We start from the raw sequence: 21120 nt of genomic DNA on the forward strand, positions 1-21120 counted from the left end.
ATGGAGGGGTTTAGATGTGGGCTGGACAAATAAACCCGCTCCGTTGTGCCAAGAGGATATGAGCAATAGGTATATGAATCTTCGTTTACTGTGGGCGAAGCGGAAGAAGAGACCATCACTATCGTCCAGCCTTACCTCGCACCCGTCACGCAGCCAAGCCCAGAGCCCAGCCGTCTTCGCTTCGCCCCTCATCTTCATCCCAGGGTCCTTCGTTCCTCTGGCTCCACCTTGTTCCTCGTTCCTCCGGCTCCCCCAGGCTCCTTCGTTCCTCTGGCTCCACCTTGTTCCTCGTTCCTCCGGCTCCCCCGGGCTCCCTCGTTCCTCCGGCTCCCTCATACCTCTGGCTCCACCTTGTTCCTCGTTCCTCCAGCTCCCCCAGGCTCCTTCGTTCCTCTGGCTCCACCTTGTTCCTCGTTCCTCCGGCTCCCCCGGGCTCCCTCGTTCCTCCGGCTCCCTCATACCTCTGGCTCCACCTTGTTCCCCGTTCCTCCGGCTCCCCCAGGCTCCTTCGTTCCTCTGGCTCCGCCTTGTTCCTCGTTCCTCCGGCTCCCCCGTACCTCTGGCTTCACCTGGCTTCCTCATTCCTCTGGCTCCACCTTGTTCCTCGTTCCTCCGGCTCCCCCGTACCTCTGGCTTCACCTGGCTTCCTTATTCCTCTGGCTCCACCTTGTTCCTCGTTCCTCCGGCTCCCTCGTACCTCTGGCTTCACCTGGCTTCCTCATTCCTCTGGCTCCACCTTGTTCCTCGTTCCTCCGGCTCCCTCGTACCTCTGGCTTCACCTGGCTTCCTCATTCCTCTGGCTCCACCTTGTTCCTCGTTCCTCTGGCTCCCCCGTTCCTCCGGCTCCCCCGGGCTCCCTCGTACCTCTGGCTTCACCTGGCTTCCTCATTCTCATGGAGTTGGACAAAAACTACGATAAAACCTGTTGGAAAGCATCTTTTGCAGCGATTTTTGTGTGAGCATATTAGTGAACACCCCTGACCACTCGGTGAGTTTCACGTCTTTGTAAACTAAAGTTTAATGCGTTTTAGGAAGGATTGTTCCACTGCACATATGCAGCCATTCTGGAGGTGGGGGGGAAAGCAAAAGAAACCTAAAATTCTCGGGACAGCAGCATGTGTCCAAATTTCAATCTTAACCGTTCTATTTCATCAGAAACGATCTGTAAACAGGGCTTTAAGTGTAAAATACCGAACTTGTCCTTTAATAAATATCCACATTGATTTTGAAACCTGAGCGTTTTCATCTTCATTGGACTTTAAAATGTTACACAAAGGAACTGAAGACTGTGGACTGTGACGCGTGACGGTAGCGATTATGTATATGAAGGACGGTCATTGGTGATTTTCTGAAGCATCGGCGAGGCTTTAGTCCAGCCTGTCCTTCCTCTCTCCTGATTGTACTCGTCTTCTTTTATAAAATAATTACCTGATACACTCCCGTTTTAAACTTAATTGTCTTGTGATTACGGCCATGTGAGGTGTGTGTGTGTGTGTGTTGGCCCGAGGGTCCAGTATCTCTACACCGCTATAATTCAGATTGCTCCTCTGTCTAATTGCTTTCGATCGGTTTGCCCTACCATGTCATGTGATATTTTCTTCCCAGTATTTAACAGTGGACGACTTACTGATTAAATGCAAGCAGCGTGAAATCACCAAGACACACACACACACACACACACACACACACAACAGGACAGCGGAGGAATTTCAGACACACACACACACTTGAGGTTTATTCGGCCGCCACTGAGTCGTGTTTTTGTTGCTAAATGCTTTATTTTTATGTAGTGTGAAGTGTAAATTACCTTAACAAATTGTGGGATGAAAAGGTGGTGCTAAAAGAGTAAATTCATCATTTATTCATCTTGTATACAACTGGATAAATATTTATACAGTGCTTAATATGTACATTTATACATAGGCCTTCTACTTCCATCTAAATGTTTATTATATCCTTATGGGTTTGGAGCCACTCAGGCATTAGGCAATAATAACTCTCATATAAATACACATTTATATTTATATTTATATTTATATTTATACAGTACAGTAAAGGAACTTATTGTATATACTGTATATACAGAACTTAATATGTACATCTGTAAATAGGCCCTTCTACTTACCATCTAAATGTATATTCATTTTTTCCTATTTATTTCATTTTTCTAGATATATTGCATTGTTTTTTCTTTCATTCCACGTATATCATTTTTTCTCTCAATTCTATTGTATTAGACGTGTGTGTAAGTACACAGAGCTCCTGGAAACCATATCAAATTCCTTGTGTGTTAGTGCAGTCTGATTCTGATCCAAACCCCAAACCTCTATGGCTTTCTTTCTTCATTGGAACATAAAGGATAATTATTGCTCTTTTATTTTTAATTGCTGAAAAACAAAAAACAATTTAATTGCACTAACAGCAATAAAACACCACAGAAGCACTATCCTTAAAATATTATAAAAGTGTTCAATTACTGAAGTCATGATAGTTTAGTCTGAGAAACAGACCAGTTTAGTTCGTCATTCAGTGATCATCTGTGAATTCGGCCCTGCTCTCATTAGAGACACGAATCTGAATGTAAATTAATCCTTCTCTTGAGTTCTTTTCAATGAATTGGCCCTGTTCACAAAAACGGTTTGTTCTTGAATCAAACCGATCCAGTCTTCAACTCATTAAATCTGGAGGAGGAAGATATTATCAGCAAATAAACACTTACATTTCAATCAGTCCGAGAAGATGTGTAGTGCACAGGTTTTTTATGATGCTTTTTATGTTTTTTTTTTGTTTTTTTTTAAGATATGAAGAGTTTTGTTTCAGTTTGTTGTGAAAAGAACACAGAAATCTACCTCCAAATGTTCACATTTGTGTTTCACAGAAGAAAGAAAGCCATGCAGGTTTGAGTAAATGATGACAAAATTTAGATTTTTGGATCAACGATCTCTTTATAAAGTGATCCCTATCAGCCAATATGACAAGCTAATAGTTCAGTATGACCTCCTTCTTTTGCCTGGTGTTTCCACTGAACATTCAGTGTCATCTGATGTCGATCGACATCCTTCAGTCCTGTTACAGTCCTGCTTCGCCGTCTGTCTCAATGTCTCATGTGTATGTGCATGAAGCGACTGTGGTTCTAGTCAGTAATCGATCCACTTAAGCTCAATGTGTGTGTGTTTCTCAGTGTCATATGGACGAGTGGTTCACCTCAGCTCAGAGGATCAGAGATCTTCAGACACGATCACGTGTTTGAATGAGGCAAAACACGCTTCACCTGGAAAATAGAGATATTTTCTCTGTTGGATGAAGATGCCCTGCTAACTGCACAACTAGCCCTAAACTGAACCGCGGTGGCTCTATGGAAGCTGAAAGAACCTTGTAGGGGTTTGATCATGGGTCGATAGATCACGGTACATCACTGCATTCTGTTAAATCGCCTTGAAAGGGTTGTTGGTATGTGGTACTGCATTAAGTTGGTTTTCCTAATATCTTAAAGACAGAACTGTATTGATAATGACGCCTCGTCTTCAACACTGATTACATGAGGCGTCCCACAAGGCTCCGTTTTGGGTCCTCTGCTTTTTACTCTCTATATGCTTTCAGAAGTACAGTGTAGATTATCATTGTTATGCTGATGATACACAACTTTATCTTGTCTTGTCAAGTCAAATGATTGTTGTTCCATCAGTAATCAGTAAAAGCCTTATATGAGGGTTTGTCTCAGTCTACTCTTTCATGCCTGCAAACAGAACAAAATGCATCTAAACTTCTAACGGGTGTAAGGAAACAAGAGCATACCACTTCCCTTCATTGGCTACCAGTTAGATAGAGTTGAATTTAAGGTTCTGCTGTTGTAAAGCCTTGCATGGTCTAGCCCAACAGCTGAGCACCTTCAACCTCAGACTCTCTCTAGGTCTCATCGTTCTTCACATCAGTTACTTCTCTCTGTTCCTTGTTCCCGCTTGGAAACCAAGGGTGTTTAGTTACGGCCCCCAGGTTGTGAAATGCACTTCTGTTTTTTTGTAAGGTCTAGGGTTAGGGTTATTATTTAAATAGTAACATGTATGTTCAGTTTTGGTTCTGTTTCTCTGTGTTCTGTTCCTGCCTGAGTTCCTAGTCAGTTTCCTTGATTGTAAATTAGTCCCTCACACCTGTTTCTGTTCAGTTTTAGTCCATTCCCTGTGTATTTAAGAGTTGCATTCTGTTCCTTTGCCCAGTGTCGTTGATGTTTATGTTACTGTGGAAGGCTCAAATCTCCTAGTGTTTCTCCCTTGTTTTATTTATGTCTTTAGTTTCATCCTTTGTTCGTGCGAGCCATTTAAACGTGACATCTTTCTCCATAGCTATGATGTTGTTTAAGATGTATAAGAGTTTGATATGCATGTTATATACGTTTGTTTTTTAAATGTGCTCAATAAATGAACTTTAACTTGATGGGATCTTTTTATGGATTTAGTTTTCATTCATTCATTGTGTTTTAAATTATTATTATTTTTTATAAAAAAAAACGGATCTGATATTTAGATTACCAGAACTGGGGTGTGTTTCCCGTATAATGCTGTAACTCGCTGCTTCACTACTATAGTACGATGCATCGTTGAAGACAGTGCCGTCGCAGGTGGGGTGCGAGGCCCTGTGCGAACTTGAAATGCGAGGCCCTGCTCTTTGATGTGTATGCTCAATTGCGCAGGAATTACAGTCACACGGACGTAGCTGTTCTAATTCTTTTGCACGCATAATCTTGCTGTAAAATGTTTCCATCAAGTAGAATAATACATAATCATGGACATAGTCTCAGCTATGACTTTTTGCTATTTATTTCAGAGGGGAAAAAAATCAACTGTCCAACTACGAATCCGCCCATTTAATCAATGTGTATCTTAATGGTCCAGGGGTGTAACTTTTGCCTAGCGTGTCAGAGGTTGTAGATTCGATTCCGATCTCGAATGGTTTTATTTTTCTCGTATAACGTTAGTTTTTTTTTTTCTCATCAAAACCGAATATGTTAATCAGGTTGTATATCAAGCAGGGACACATTTGTGTGCATTATGTTAGAGTATCCACAACGGATTGAAGCGCGCGTCCAAGTGAAGACAGTGCGGCGTGTGCGCAAGCCGCACGAGAAAACACTGCGAGCACTTTGATCACTTGATTTAAATCAGCGTTAGATCTTCTCTTATTTTTTCAAAAAAAACGAACGAAATGAATGCTCTGCCAGTTAATTGGATATGTTTTGTTTATTTGTAGAATTGTTACATTCGTGCCGCGAGATGTTTAAAAAAGTAAAAAATACAAAAAAACAAAAATAAATAAATAAAAAAAAACAGCAGGATTGCGAGGCCCCCTATTGGCGCGAGGCCCTGTGCGGTCGCACAGTTCGCACAGTCTATGCGACGGCTCTGGTTGAAGAAATCAACTAGCTAGTCACGACTGTTTCCCGAAACTGTATTGTCGTAAATTGGTCGTTCAACCACATTGGTTAATGATGTCACACAGGGTTTGTATAACAGTAATAACTACTGTTAAAGGGGTCATAGACTGGAATATTTTATTATTTTATAATGTTTCCTGGGGTGCCCTTATAATGTTAGTATGATTTTAACATAATTTTTTTTTCATAATTTGTAAATTAAGGGCATTTTTCCAAGCCTGATTTTAGCCTCTGATTTGAACGCTCTGTTTTAAGGGGCGTGTCTGTGTGAGACTTCAGTGTAAACGCCCACTGCTGTGATTGGCTGAGAGACTTCAGTGTAAACGCCCACTGCTGTGATTGGCTGCTGTGAGACTTCAGTGTAAACGCCCACTGCTGTGATTGGCTGTGAGACTTCAGTGTAAACGTCCACTGCTGTGATTGGCTGTGAGACTTCAGTGTAAACGCCCACTGCTGTGATTGGCTGACATGTTTGCATATGAAATAGCTAGTATTACATGTGGAACTCTCTCTAAAACTTTTACTACGTTTTTACTATTACAGCTATCGAGATTAAGGAATCGTGAAAAGTATAGATCATGATCTATTCCCATCACATGAAAGGTTGCAGTGATGAGCACTGAGCAGAGGACGGACAGTCTGTTGATCACGAATGAAAAGATCTTATCATTGCAACACAATTTCGGCACTCTCACAAATGCTTTCACCAGCGGTGTAAAGTCCAGGGGTCAGAAAGTAAAAGCCCTGCCATATATTTATTCCACCGATGAGCTCATCCAGCTGATTCCTCTCATTAGTTCTCTCTCCTGGCTGAGAAACTGCTAACAAATCCAGGTGATTGGAGCAATAGCTACTGAGGAGGACTTTTACTTTCTGAACCTGGACTTTACACCCCTGGCTTTCACCAAATAACAATGCAAACACGATGTAAATACAGTATGAGCTTCGTTGTACTGTACATTGTAACAGCGTCATGATTTTGTCATAATTTTTCAGCGGGTTTTGGCAAGTGTCCAGATAAACTCGCTTGGGAAATTGGAAATGGAGCGTTCTTTGATTGCTTTCTTTATGTACTTTAATCACAGTTTAAATAAGATTATTTTCATCCTACTAGAGAAACGAGGTGAAGTTGATCGTTTAGTCACTGGCTTGATTTACTGATGCATAAACAGTATTGAACGATATTTTGAGAGATAATCTGTCTGAACTTGAATAATTACATCAGAAATCACTGATCACAGATCAGGTATTAGAATAGACATGACTACATGTTTGTGGCGTTGCTGGCAGATCCATATCGTAAAAGTCTGTTTGCAAAGCCAGTAATCCACAGTGAAATACACCGAATACAAACAAATAATGCACCGCTGAGACATTCACATAGTTGGGAAAATAACCAACTATGTGTTCTGGGTTTGGGTTAGTGTCGGGTTAGTGTCGTGTTCTGGGTTTGGGTTAGTGTTTGGGTTAGTGTTTGGGTTAGTGTTGGGTTAGTGTTGGGTTAGTGTTTGGGTTAGTGTTGGGTTAGTGTTTGGGTTAGTGTTTAGGTTAGTGTTGGGCTAGTGTCGTGTTCTGGGTTTGGGTTAGTGTTGGGTTAGTGTCGTGTTCTGGGTTTGGGTTAGTGTTTGGGTTAGTGTTGGGTTAGTGTTTGGGTTAGTGTTTGGGTTAGTGTTTGGGTTAGTGTTGGGTTAGTGTTGGGTTAGTGTTTGGGTTAGTGTTGGGTAAGTATCGCGTTCTGGGTTTGGGTTAGTGTCGTGTTCTGGGTTTGGGTTAGTGTTGGGTTAGTATCGCGTTCTGGGTTTGGGTTAGTATCGTGTTCTGGGTTTGGGTTAGTGTTGGGTTAGTGTCGTGTTCTGGGTTTGGGTTAGTGTTGGGTTAGTGTCGTGTTCTGGGTTTGGGTTAGTGTTGGGTTAGTGTCATGTTCTGGGTTTGGGTTAGTGTTCGGTTAGTGTTTGGGTTAGTGTTGGTTAGTGTCATGTTCTGGGTTTGGGTTAGTGTTGGGTTAGTGTCATGTTCTGGGTTTGGGTTAGTGTTGGGTTAGTGTTTGGGTTAGTGTTGGGTTAGTGTCGTTTTCTGGGTTTGGGTTAGTGTTGGGTTAGTGTTGTGTTCTGGGTTTGGGTTAGTTTTGGGTTAGTGTCGTGTTCTGGGTTTGGGTTAGTGTTTGGGTTAGTGTTGGGTTAGTGTCATGTTCTGGGTTTGGGTTAGTGTTTGGGTTAATGTTGGGTTAGTGTCATGTTCTGGGTTTGGGTTAGTGTTGGGTTAGTGTCGTGTTCTGGGTTTGGGTTAGTGTTTGGGTTAGTGTTGGGTTAGTATCGTGTTCTGGGTTTGGGTTAGTCTTTGGATTAGTGTTGGGTTAGTGTTGGGTTGTGTTGGTTTAGTGTTGGGTTGGGTTGTGTTGGGTTAGTGTTGGGTTGTGTTGGGTTAGTGTTGGGTTGTGTTGTGTTGGGTTAGTGTTGGGTTAGTGTCGTGTTCTGGGTTTGGGTTAGTGTTGGGTTAGTCTTGGGTTGTGTTGGGTTGTGTTGGGTTAGTGTTGGGTTAGTGTCGTGTTCTGGGTATGGGTTAGTGTTGGGTTTGGGTTAGTGTTGGGTTAGTGTTTGGGTTAGTGTTTGGGTTAGTGTTGGGTTAGTATCGTGTTCTGGGTTTGGGTTAGTGTTGGTTTAGTGTCGTGTTCTAGGTTTGGGTTAGTGTTGGGTTAGTGTTGTATTCTGGGTTTGGGTTAGTCAAGTCAAGTCAAGTTTATTTGTATAGCGCTTTTCACAATACAGATTGTATCAAAGCAGCTTCACAGTATTAAATTAAAATAATACAACAAAGTTTGTTTCAAGAGGAATTTAATGATTGATAAAATTAAATATCCCCAAAATATCCCCAACTGAGCAAGCCAAAGGCAACAGTGGCAAGGAACCGAAAAACTCCATCAAGTGACCTAATGGTGTCCTAAAACTCCATCAGGTGACCTAATGGAGAAAAAAAAAACCTTGGGAGAACCCAGGCTCAGTCGGGGGCCAGTTCTCCTCTGGCATTTATGAGCTAGAGGCCGGATTGTAGTTTGAACTGTAGGATTATATGAATGCCTGGCTGAAGAGATGCGACTTTAATCTAGTTTTAAACTGGGAGAGCGAGTCTGAGCAACGAACAGTATCAGGAAGACTATTCCAGAGTTTTGGAGCCAAATGTGAAAATGCTCTCCCTCCTTTGGTGGTTCTGGATATCCTAGGTATGACCAAAAGCCTTGAATTTAGTGATCTTAAAGAGCGCGATGGATTATAGGGCGATAGAAGAGCCGTTAAATAGACTGGAGCTAAGCCGTTTAGGGTTTTATAAGTCAGTAGTGTTAGTGTTTGGTTAGTATCGTGTTCTGGGTTTGGGTTAGTGTTGGGTTAGTGTCGTGTTCTGGGTTTGGGTTAGTGTTGGGTTAGTGTTGGGTTAGTGTCGTGTTCTGGGTTTGGGTTAGTGTTGGGTTAGTGTTTGGGTTAGTGTCATGTTCTGGGTTTGGGTTAGTGTTGGGTTAGTGTTTGGGTTAGTGTTTGGGTTAGTGTTGGGTTAGTGTCATGTTCTGGGTTTGGGTTAGTGTTGGGTTAGTGTTTGGGTTAGTGTTTGGGTTAGTGTTGGGTTAGTGTTGGGTTGTGTTCTGGGTTAGTGTTGGGTTAGTGTTGGGTTCTGTTATGGGTTAGTGTTGGGTTAGTGTCATGTTCTGGGTTTGGGTTAGTGTTGGGTTAGTATTGGGTTAGTGTTGGGTTAGTGTTCTGGCTGCTGTCCCGCTTTGGGTTTGAGGAATATTCTGGGTTAGCAATTTTTAGGGGATCGGCCCATAACACTGATCTCGATCCTTTCAGCTCGCATAATACACCTCACTCCATCTGATTATTTGAGTGTGAACATGAGAATAAGTGTGTAAAGTGTTTAAAAAGCCAAATGGTTTAAAAAATGGCCAGTAATTGTGAAAAGCTGGTTTTGGTTTAGCAGAGGCGTGTGTCTCAGAGTAACACACACAGTATAAGAACACAGACTCAGATAGTGTTCATAACCCAGCATCAGTTTCTATTGATCGGGTTTCATTATTCATGAGCTCTTAAAGTACAGTACTTTACGCACTTATCAAACAGCAGCATCTAATGTGTGTGTGTGTGTGTGTGTCTGTGTGTGTGTGTGTGTGTGTGTGTGTGTGTGTGTGTGTGTGTGTGTGATTAAAGTGTGTTTAATAACCCTTCACACACGCTCAGGAGAGGGACGTAAACTCCTACCTCTACTGTCACAATCCTCACGGTACATACACACCCTCATTCATCAATGTGACACACACACACACACACACACACACACACACACACACACACACACACACACACACACACACACACTCCAGCACACTTTTGGAGACACTTTCTGTAAGACACGTTCACACACGATAGGTGTTGTTAGTGTGTGTGTATATGTTAAATTATAAACTGTAAATGCTCAGAATGAAGTCAAAATGGACAATTCTCTATTGTTTTATGGAATATTGCAGTGTTTGTTCTAAATGATTTATCAGTGCACATCATTATTGTTTTAATAATCTTAAATCTTCTTTTCTCTGATGATGTGTTTACTGGGGTGAGTTCTCTCTCTCTCTCTCTCTCTCTCTCTCTCTCTCTCTCTCTCTCTCTCTCTCTCTCTCTCTCAATTTCAATTTCAAATGAGCTTTATTGGCATGACTGTGTAAAATAGCAATAGACTTATACAAACATACAGATAAATAAAAGGGGAACAAAAAAATTGCATATTATACATAAATATATCACAATAAAAAAATAAAATAAAAATAAGTACATAGAGCAGTTTACGGGAAAAGTGTCCCTCATATGATGGCAGGAGAACACACACTGCGCTGCCGGATGAATACACTCTTCTTTCTCTCCCAAAATATATATATATATATATATATATATATATATATATATATATAACACAGTTTGTTTATGAGGCTCGCTTGTTGGAATTGAGGTAAAATCTGCGCTATTTGTGTGAAATAAGTGTCTCTGATGTTTTTATAATTGCTTCTTTCTCTCTCTCTCTCTCTCTCTCTCTACCCCTCCACTCTCTCTCTCTCTGTCTCTCTCTCTCTATCTCTACCCCTCCCCTCTCTCTCTCTCTCTATCTCTCTCTCTACCCCTCCACTCTCTCTCTCTCTCTCTCTCTCTCTCTATCTTTACCCCTCCCCTCTCTCTCTCTAAGTCTCTCTCTCTCTCTCTCTCTCTCTCTTTCTCTCTCTCTACCCCCCCCCTCTCTCTCTCTGTCTCTCTCTCTCTCTCTCTCTCTCTATCTCTACCCCTCCCCTCTCTCTCTCTCTCTCTCTATCTCTCTCTCTACCCCTCCACTCTCTCTCTCTCTCTCTCTCTCTCTCTCTCTATCTTTACCCCTCCCCTCTCTCTCTCTAAGTCTCTCTCTCTCTCTCTCTCTCTCTCTCTCTCTCTTCTCTCTCTCTACCCCCCCCCCCCCCCCCCCTCTCTCTCAATTCAATTCTCTCAATTCAGAAAGCTTTATTGGCATGACAAAAAAAATACATTTTGTATTGCCAAAGCATCAAAACAACATGGAAAATGATTTAGAACATTTAGTACAGAAAATAATAATAATAGTTAAATTAAAAAAGATAATATTATATATATTCCTGGCTGGATATAGCAAAAATAATAATACTCATAACATAAAACAATAATAATAAAATAAATAAAGATTAATAAATACAATAAAATAAAAAGGATTATAATACAGAAATCATGTGTGTGTGTGTATATAAATATCTCTCTCTCTCTCTCTCTCTCTCTCTCTCTCTCTCTCTCTCTCTCTCCCTCCACCCCTCTCTCTCTCTCTCTTCATTCAGACGCGAGTCACGGCGAGTTCAGTGGCGCGGGCGTCGCGTCGCGTGCTGTGAGTAAAGGCGCAGACTCGGGTTCGGTCAGTCTGACGCTCGCTCGCTCGCGGTGCCGGTGATGCGGCTGTGTGTGACTCTACTGGCGATCGTGCTGACGACGGGTGAGTGTGTTCTCACACACACACACACACACACACACACACACACACACACACACACACACACACACACACACACACACACAACACGATAACCAGCAGCAGTGAGTTTATTGAAGAGGCTTTAAATGATTGAGTTATAATTAATGGCCTGTGATTTTAATGGGCTTTAATCGTATGCCAATTTTAAATTCTGAAATAAAACGACAGATAAAGTCTGATTTTAGATTTTCAGTTAAATTAGTGTTTTAGCTTGTGTGTGTGTGTGTGTGTGTGTGTGTGTGTGTGTGTGTTGTGTGTGTGACTGATTCTATACACACACTGTGACACTTATTAATGATGCTTAATTCATGCCTTAATTTCACAAAAGGCTGACGTGTTTTTGTTGTTTAATTGTTGTTATTTTATATGCACATATTTTGGGAATTCGCTGGAATTATGACAGACGGAAATTAGGATATTTATGAATGATAATTTAGCAGTTCCTGTTTTTTAAAACGCGATTCAGGTTATAAACATGCTAAACATTTAATTACACTTTTTCCATTAAAAAACAATTTTGGGAAGTACAGGAGAACAACCTAATATTTCACCCTCAAATAAGAAATGACAGTTGTGATTTTCTTGACCACTGAACACATTTTGTTTGTATTTGGTGAGATTAGACTGTTATTATATGAGTGAACAAACACTAGCTGATGTGTGAGGACTCTCGTAGTTTGCAGGAGCGCGAGCTGACAACAGCACCGGTGAAACATGATTTTACATTTATATATCTCTGTTAATGTTAGTTAATAAAAATACTTTTTTTTGTTTGTTCCTGTTAATAATCTAATGTCAGAAATACACTGATTTTAAAAATGCATTATGCACAGATGAACATTAAGATTAATAAATGCTGCAGGAGTATTGTTCATCGTTAGTTCATGTTTACTAATGTTAACACATAAAACTTGTAAAACATTTCAAGAATATATAAATATATGTATATTCCCCGTTGCAGAAATCAGAATAAGATTTTTGTTTTGATCCTGTTTTTCATGCAAAATTGTGTCAGAATTATTGTAAATTCTCATATGAATATATTTGTGCATATCTGACATTTAAACCGTATTGAGAGCTTATTTCAGGCGTATTTGCTGCATTATTCAATATATATGACATGGTGAAAACTGTAGTTATTAACATAATCCATTACACATTTTAGGAAATAAAACCTTTAGCTTTAAATAAAATTATAAACCTTTATTAAATCCTTTTAAAATAGATTTAAATAGGATAATCTTGAAAATCAAGTGCATTAAATGTTACGGTTTGTGAAGGAAAGATGAAAGTCGATGAAAAGGTAATAATTAAATATAAAACAAAAAGAAGATACAATGTTTTATTATTATTATAATGAATTATTAGTTATGCGCTGTCTCAGACTGGAGTAATTCTTCAAACCGGGAGGACTTTATGAATGCAAATATTAGTGAGAATTATTAATGATTTACTGCCATTGTGAGAATTAAAAATAACAATGTAACTGTAGTCTAATTATGAGTATTTCACAGCATAATATAATCTAATTACAAGTGTATACATTTAGAAATCTGATTATGTAATCAGTTATGACTGTGTTTGTATGAAGGAATGTCATTAACTCTATGATCACAATAAACAAACTAACCCTAGAAAATATGAATGAAATATAACCAGTAAAATGAAGAGTTGATGGATGTCACACAGTTAAAGCTGATGATGAAGATGATGAAAACAGAGATCGACTCGTTTGCATTAGATAAGCACTCAGACGGTGTTTGAGGAGGGTTAATACTGAAAGGACATTCTGATAGTTGTGTATTAATCACTTATGGCGTCTGTGCTCACTTTAATCCTGCTTCACTAGATTCTGAAGGATTATAAAAATGCTGCTAATATTATTGTTGAGGAACACGAACTGTGTCTGATCTGAAAGAGGAAAGCTCCTGTTATTCTGGTGGAAACGGCTGAGGATAAGAAGAACTTTATTCAGCGGCCACTGCTGTTCTAGCAGGATCTTCAGATGAATCTAGAGGTTTAGCACAGGTGTGTGTTGAATGTTGTTGTGTGGCTGTTTCTTGTGTTGTTTGTTGAGCCTGTGGGGATACTAAGGTTATTGAACTGAACTGAATGATGATGATGACGGTGATGTCACCTTTAAAGATGTCAGTACTGATGTTGATGATGTCACCGTTGATGATTTTATCACCAGTGGAAAAGAAAATGGAGCGCAACTGGAAGAAAACTAAATTAGATGTTTTTCGCATTTCATGGAGAGAAAGCAATGATTGCATACAGAAAGGCCTTAAAAGCTGCTAGATCTGCTTATTTTTCAACACTTTAAAACGAAAACAAACACAACCCTACGTATTTATTTGAAACAGTGGCTAAACTAACGAAAAATAAAGCTTAAACACACGGAAGTTTCCAAGCAACACAGCAGTAATGACTTTATGAACTTCTTCACTTTTAAGATTGATAATATCAGAAAGAAAATTATAACTATGCAACCGTCTACTACAGTATCGCATCAGGCAGTGCATTGTAGTCTCCCTAAGGAAGAATTTGATTTATTCGTTGCTATAGGAGAGGAAGAATTCGTTAAACTCGTTAAATCATCTAAACCGACAACATGTATGTTAGACCCTATACCGACTAAGCTACTGAAAGAGATGCTCCCAGAGGTCATAGATCCTCTTCTTAATATCATTAATTCATCTTTGTCTCTAGGATATGTACCAAAAACCTTTAAGCTGGCTATGATTAAACCGCTTGTTAAAAAAACGCAACTTGATCCTACAGAATTAGTCAATTACAGGCCGATCTCGAATCTGTCTTTTCTGTCAAAGATACTAGAAAAAGCAGTGTCTTCACAACTGTGTTCCTTTCTTGAAAGAAATGATATCTGTGAGGATTTCCAGTCAGGATTTAGACCGTACCATAGTACTGAGACTGCTCTCATTAGAGTCTGCTCTCATGGTTTAAATCATACTTATCTGACCGTTATCAGTTTGTAGCAGTAAATGAAGAGATGTCTCATCGATCACAAGTTCAGTATGGCGTACCTCAAGGCTCAGTACTAGGACCGCTGCTGTTCACTCTGTACATGCTACCCTTGGGAGATATCATTAGGAAGCATGGCATTAGTTTTCACTGTTATGCTGATGATACTCAGCTCTATATTTCTTCACGCCCTGACGAAATTTACCAATTCACAAAATTAACGGAATGCATAGCTGATATAAAAAATTGGATGGCTCGTAATTTCCTACAACTTAATTCTGAAAAAACAGAGATTCTAATTATTGGACAACAAACGTCCTCACGTAATAATCTAGAATACTGTCTAACACTTGATGGCTGCTCTGTTAAGTCTTCGTCGTCGGTTAGGAACCTTGGTGTGCTCTTTGATACCAATCTTTCATTTGAAAGTTACGTGTCTAGTATCTGTAAAACCGCATTCTTCCATCTTAAAAATATATCTAAATTACGTCATATGCTCTCATTGACAATTGCGGAACAATTAGTTCATGGGTTCATGACATCAAGGCTAGATTATTGTAATGCTCTACTGGGTGGTTGCCCTGCACGCTTAATAAACAAACTACAGCTGGTCCGAAACGCAGCAGCTCGAGTTCTTACCAGAACCAGGAAGTATGACCATATTAGCCCTGTTCTGTCAACACTGCACTGGCTCCCTATTAAACATCGTATACATTTTAAAATATTGCTGATTACTTACAAAACACTAAATGGTTTAGCTCTGCAGTACTTGAGCGAGCTCTTAACGCATTATAGTCCTTCACGTCTATTGCGATCTCAAAATTCCGGCCAGTTGATAATACCTAGAATATCAAAATCGACTGCTGGCGGTAGATCCTTCTCCTATTTAGCACCAAAACTCTGGAACAGTCTTCCTAACATTGTCCGGGAAGCAAACACACTCTGTCAGTTCAAAGCTAGACTAAAGACACATCTCTTTGGCCTAGCATACACATAACACACTATAGACTTCTATAATTCAATGTTAGGCTGCATAGATTAGGTCAGCCGGAACCGGGAACACTTCCCATAAATCCTGATGTACTCATTACATCAGAAGAATGGCGTCTACACTAATATTAGCCTCTCTGTTTATCCGAGGTTTACCGCAGTCCGCCAGATCCAGGCCGTATCCAGATCTGATGAAAGACCTGCGCCTGGACACACACACACACACACACACACTCCAGATCTGACACACACACATTCTGACACACACACACACACACTCCAGGACCTGCGCCTGAATAAGCATCTACTAGTCTCTCCCCTGTGACCTAGGGTCTACTAGGCCTCCTTCCTTTTACTTCTGTACAGATGAAACGTTGTCAAAATAATTCCAGTTCGCATGGATACGTGGACAAATAATTTGGTGAGGTTAATTTGTAAATAAAGACTACACGCCTGCGCACATACTGTATATATTCAAACGTGCATACCTATAGACTAAACACGTAATACGCGTGTGCACGCAGTCAACATTTTCACAGATTCGCATTTTTGAAGTTAACGCAGAGATGATAAAGTTTTTTTTTTTTAATTCAACACTTGCACCTTGGAACCTGTTTCAACGTTTGCATTCACGAGCACCAAACACTGTTGTTATACGAATGAGCGGCTGGAGCGCATTAAGGGTTTTCTGTTAGAACGATGTCGTGTTAGCGGCCCTTAAGTTAATAACTAATGACCTTTGCAACGGAAGTGAATCAATCAAACTAAGTTTAGCAGGACAATAACTTTATTCTAGAGCTGCTGTAAAGCGTAACGTGGTAGTGGAAATAGCATGAAGATCGAAGGAGGATGATAATAATGGTTTTTAATGACAAAGCTCAGGAACCAGGAGAAAACCACACTTGACATTAACGAGAATGGACGAAGACTAAGGGCAAACAAAAGGAACTTAATTAGATAATTAACAGGACACAGGTGAAGGAGATGACTAATTAGACAGATGGGGGAAAATGGGTCACAGGACTAAACCAAAAACATGATGAAACATAGGAGACAGACCATACATGTAACAGTACGCCCCCTCCAGACATCCTCGCACCGTACAGAACAGTCCAACTGAGGAGGGAGGGTGGGGTCTCTGGAGGGGTGCTTGGAGCAGGAGAGGGGAAAAACCAAAAAGAGTCCAAATAAGTCCAGTGGGGGAGAGGAGGGTGGGAGGAGCCAAGAGCAGGAGGAGCCAGATGTTAGGCCAGAGACCAGCCAGGACGAGGCCCCAGGGCGGAGTCGAAGGGGGGAGGAGCCATGATGTAGCCGACTTGATGGTATGCACCCTGGGGACGACTGACGGAGATGCAGCCACTAACGATGGAGACCCGGATGGAGATGATGAGCCCACGCGACACTGATGGTACTGGTGGAGCCGTGGCGACGAGTGTCCGAGGGGGAACCGGAAATCCAGAGGACAGCGGATGAGCCGGTGGGACAGAGGACAGAGGCGGAGTCGGGGAAGACAGAGCCAGACGGAGCCAAACGGAGCCGAAGGTGCAGGCAGACTGACGGACATAGGCGGAGGCGGGGCTGAGGATCTGGCTGATTGAGGAGGCAGGAGAGGGAGGCTGGGCGGGAATTCTGGAGAAACCAGGGACACTGGAGATACGGGGGTACTGGGTTACCGGCTCACGCACCTGGTCAGACTCTCTCGGTGGTCCGGGCTCTGTGGCGATGACGCTCTCCATCCTTATCCTCGGTACAGGCTCATCTCTCGCGGGTGGCCGGTCTCCACTGTCTGCGGTGGGCTCAAGCAGCATCTCCGTCACGTCATTCGCTGGTGGTGGTTGGCGGTGGTGGAGTGGGACTGGTAACGCTGTCATCCTCAGCGGGGACGATGGTAAGTGGCGAGTTGTTATTTACCAGTACCCACTCCACGAAAGCAGCAAAATCCTCCTTTGGACCGCTCGCTGGAACGTGTGCCTTCGGGTGCCTAGCGGTCTGGGTAATGAGTTTGGCACGCTTGATGTAAGAACTCCTGGATGTGGATCTCCAGTGGACAGTCTCCCTGCTCCAAACAAAGAAGCAGTACAGCAGGTGAGGCCATGTTGTTTACGGTTAGGTCCCTTCTTCTGTTACGTCACGTGGTAGTGGAAATAGTTATCAGTGTGAGGACGAGCGGCAGGACGACTGCTGATTATGTTGATGATGTCACTGATGATGTTGATGATGTCACTGATGATGATGTCACTGATGTTGTTGTTGATGATGTCACCCCTCAGGCCTGAGCGTGGCGCTGCAGATCCAGTGTTATCAGTGTGAGGACGAGCGACAGGACGACTGCTCCGCTCCAGACTTCATTGTTAACTGCACCGTCAATGTGCAGGACATGTGCCAGAAGGAAGTGCTCGTCATGGAGGACGGTGAGCGCACACATCGCTTCCTGTTCCTGAACAACCACTTCTTCTACATTCAGTTCATCACTTTTCCCTATTTAAACTCATCACTCGATGACAGTAGTGCTTTATATTGTTCACTGCACAGAATAACCAGTTGTTTATCATCAGATTCACCTTCGGCTTACAGTCATGCTTGCTCATTTTACACACTTTTATGATTTAGTTTTTGTCTTTTGATAAAAAGACTCACTCAACATTTCATTTCAGTCCAGTTTACCTTTACTAGTAAATGTTATACTTGCTGATTCATGTTTAAATAAATATGTTTCAATATTTGATTTTGCATTTCCTTGTCAACAAAAATGACTATTTTTTACAACTACTAATAAGATGCCATTAATAAGCGGATTATATTTATTTTGCAGCGTCTCTAGTGGACTGTACTTTAAAAACCTGCTGTTGATATTTTTCTGTCTGTCTTTAGAATTTGAAAATAATTAAATGGAAACATTTGAACGTTGACAATTAGACTGATGGAAATGACGAATGAACAGAAATATTGAAAATGCATTAGGAAAATAAAGTCCAGTTTTTATCACACATACACATACTCACACACTCTCTCTCGCTCTCTGTGTGTGTGTGTGTGTGTAGGGGTCCACTACAGGAAGTCGTGCGCCTCTTCAGGAGCGTGCCTGATCGCGTCCTCGGGGTATCAGCAGTTCTGCACGGGGAAGCTGAACTCGGTCTGCATCTCCTGCTGCAACACCCCGCTCTGCAACGGCCCGCGCCACAGGAGGAGAGCGCTCTCCTGCGCATGCGCACTGCCCGCGCCCGCGCCCGCGCCTGCGCTACTCGCGGCCCTGCTGCCGCTCCTGTGGGCGCGCGCACACTGACGGACTCGCAAGGCTTCTCAACGGAGGCTCAGACTGTGTGTGTGTGTGTGTGAATACTAGATGATGAACAAACACAGACTCACTGGACTGTACGAGAGAGAAGAAACTGTAGAAGAAGGAGCGATTATCCTCGAAGGTTGAACATCACGTGATGAGCTCTGTGTTCAATGTGCTTCCCTTCCTTCTCCTAATTAGTGGGCGGGGCTTCTTCATATAATCCCACCAATCAGAGAGCTGCTCGTTTGCTGAGCCATGGGTGGAGTGTGGAGTCTAGCTCCGCCTCTCTGGATGTAGCTGGAATATCCAACCACACAATAACGCTACCATAAGGGGTGGGACCAAATATGGATCAGGCGATATATCACTGTCTTTCTCCATCCACTACGATAATTGCTACGCTGGCACCAAATATCGATATTTAATTAATAAAATAAGGCTGTAAACAGATTTCCCTCCTCAGTGTCACTACTTCATGTCTCCTGGAGGTGGCGCTCAACACATGAATGAGGGAAACGTGAACATAAGTTAACTAATGCTCCTGTGTGTATCTGTGTAAGCGCTCGATGAAGAGTGTCAAAGATGTCCATTTACAACCTGTTTATGAATCGTTGATCATTGTAGCCAATCAGAGACATATCTGTTGAGCACATGAACCCAGTGGCCAATCAGAGGTGTTTAAGAATCTGCTCAAAATGATAGAGGGAAATGCTGGTGTCGTCACATTTTTTAAATGTTAAAATACCCAAGTTGACAACATTATTCCCAGGGTTATTTTAAGGAAGCTTGGAAACATTGAGGTGTTCCCAGGTTTAAATATTTGAGGTTGGTACGTTTTGAAATGTAGCAGGTTTATATAAATCAAGTCGATAAGCAGTTAAATGTGTCAGGTAACACACAAAGAAAAGTTTAAGCTTTTAAGAAGTATAAGCATAAAATGTTTAATTTACTTAAAATGTAAAATTTAATTTACACACTGAAAAAGTTTTGTGCTGTTTTCTAACAGTTTGAACTTGAATAAAGAGAGAACCTGCACTTAACCTTTTCACAGGCATTTTGTTTTCACAGTTATAGATATCGTGACAGATATTGTGATTATCATTATAGGATTGTCCAGCAATATATGGATTATCTCAGAATTGCTGTATCGTGATATAAAAACTCTATCCCTCCACCCAGCAGAGGCTCTGCAGTGTATAAAGCAGTGACCAATCCCAGCACACGCGTATATAACGCAGTGACCAATCCCAGCACACGCGTGTATAAAGCATAAAGCAGTGACCAATCACAGCCCACGCGTGTATAAAGCAGTGACCAATCCCAGCACACGTGTATAAAGCAGTGACCAATCCCAGCACACGCGTATATAACGCAGTGACCAATCCCAGCACATGCGTGTATAAAGCATAAAGCAGTGACCAATCACAGCACACGCGTGTATAAAGCAGTGACCAATCACAGCACACGTGTGTATAAAGCATAAAGCAGTGACCAATCCCAGCACACACGTGTATAAAGCAGTGACCAATCACAGCACACACGTGTATAAAGCAGTGACCAATCACAGCACACGCGTGTATAAAGCAGTGACCAATCACAGCACACGCGTGTATAAAGCATAAAGCAGTGACCAATCCCAGCACACACGTGTATAAGGCAGTGACCAATCACAGCACACACGTGTATAAAGCAGTGACCAATCACAGCACACGCGTGTATAAAGCAGTGACCAATCACAGCACACGCGTGTATAAAGCATAAAGCAGTGACCAATCACAGCACACACGTGTATAAAGCAATGACCAATCACAGCACACGTGTGTATAAAGATGCACACACACACATGGAGAAACGTGTGGTCAGCAGGACAATCCTCTTCATCGCTATTCATATAATCATACCACTTAAGTTCTTTCATGATAAATCATAACTTGAACTCTAAATAATTGCCTTTAAGGTCTTGTTCTGGAACAGTTTTTTGAGGGACAAAAGATCAGTTCACTGAACACACTGCGGCATGTTGTCACAGAGAAGAACATGACAAACACACATCCGTATAGTGAAGCATCATTCAGACTCGACACATGAGAGTTAGTGTGTTTTCACAGGCCTGGTCTCCACTGCGTATTCATATGTAATTCCTCTCAGTCTGTATTATGATTATGAGAATGTAGTGATTTCAGCTCTGCTCCCTCTGGACTTCATGCTTTAACAAACACACATTAAAAAACTCCTGCCATCTGACGTTGTGTTTCTGTCTGTGTGTTTCTGACCGTGTGTTTCTGACGGTGTGTGTTTCTACTGTCTGTGTGTTTCTGACCGTGTGTTTCTGACGGTGTGTGTTTCTGACGGCGTGTTTCTGACGGTGTGTGTTTCTGAT

General features: G+C 41.7%; 1 protein-coding gene across 1 annotated transcript; it reads left to right on the forward strand.

Moving 5' to 3' along the window:
• The first annotated feature begins 11306 nt into the window (after nucleotides 1–11306).
• LOC309494068 (ly6/PLAUR domain-containing protein 1) lies at nucleotides 11307–19768 on the forward strand. The gene is made up of 3 exons (XM_082163286.1): nucleotides 11307–11446; nucleotides 17731–17871; nucleotides 18502–19768. The coding sequence occupies exons 1-3, from the start codon at nucleotides 11404–11406 to the stop codon at nucleotides 18741–18743; spliced, it is 426 nt and encodes a 141-aa protein (XP_082019412.1). The 5' UTR covers nucleotides 11307–11403; the 3' UTR covers nucleotides 18744–19768.
• The last annotated feature ends 1352 nt before the right edge of the window (nucleotides 19769–21120 follow it).

The sequence above is a fragment of the Leuciscus leuciscus genome (genome assembly GCF_965113295.1).
Source record: "Leuciscus leuciscus genome assembly, chromosome: 3".
NCBI classification, from domain to species: domain Eukaryota; kingdom Metazoa; phylum Chordata; class Actinopteri; order Cypriniformes; family Leuciscidae; genus Leuciscus; species Leuciscus leuciscus.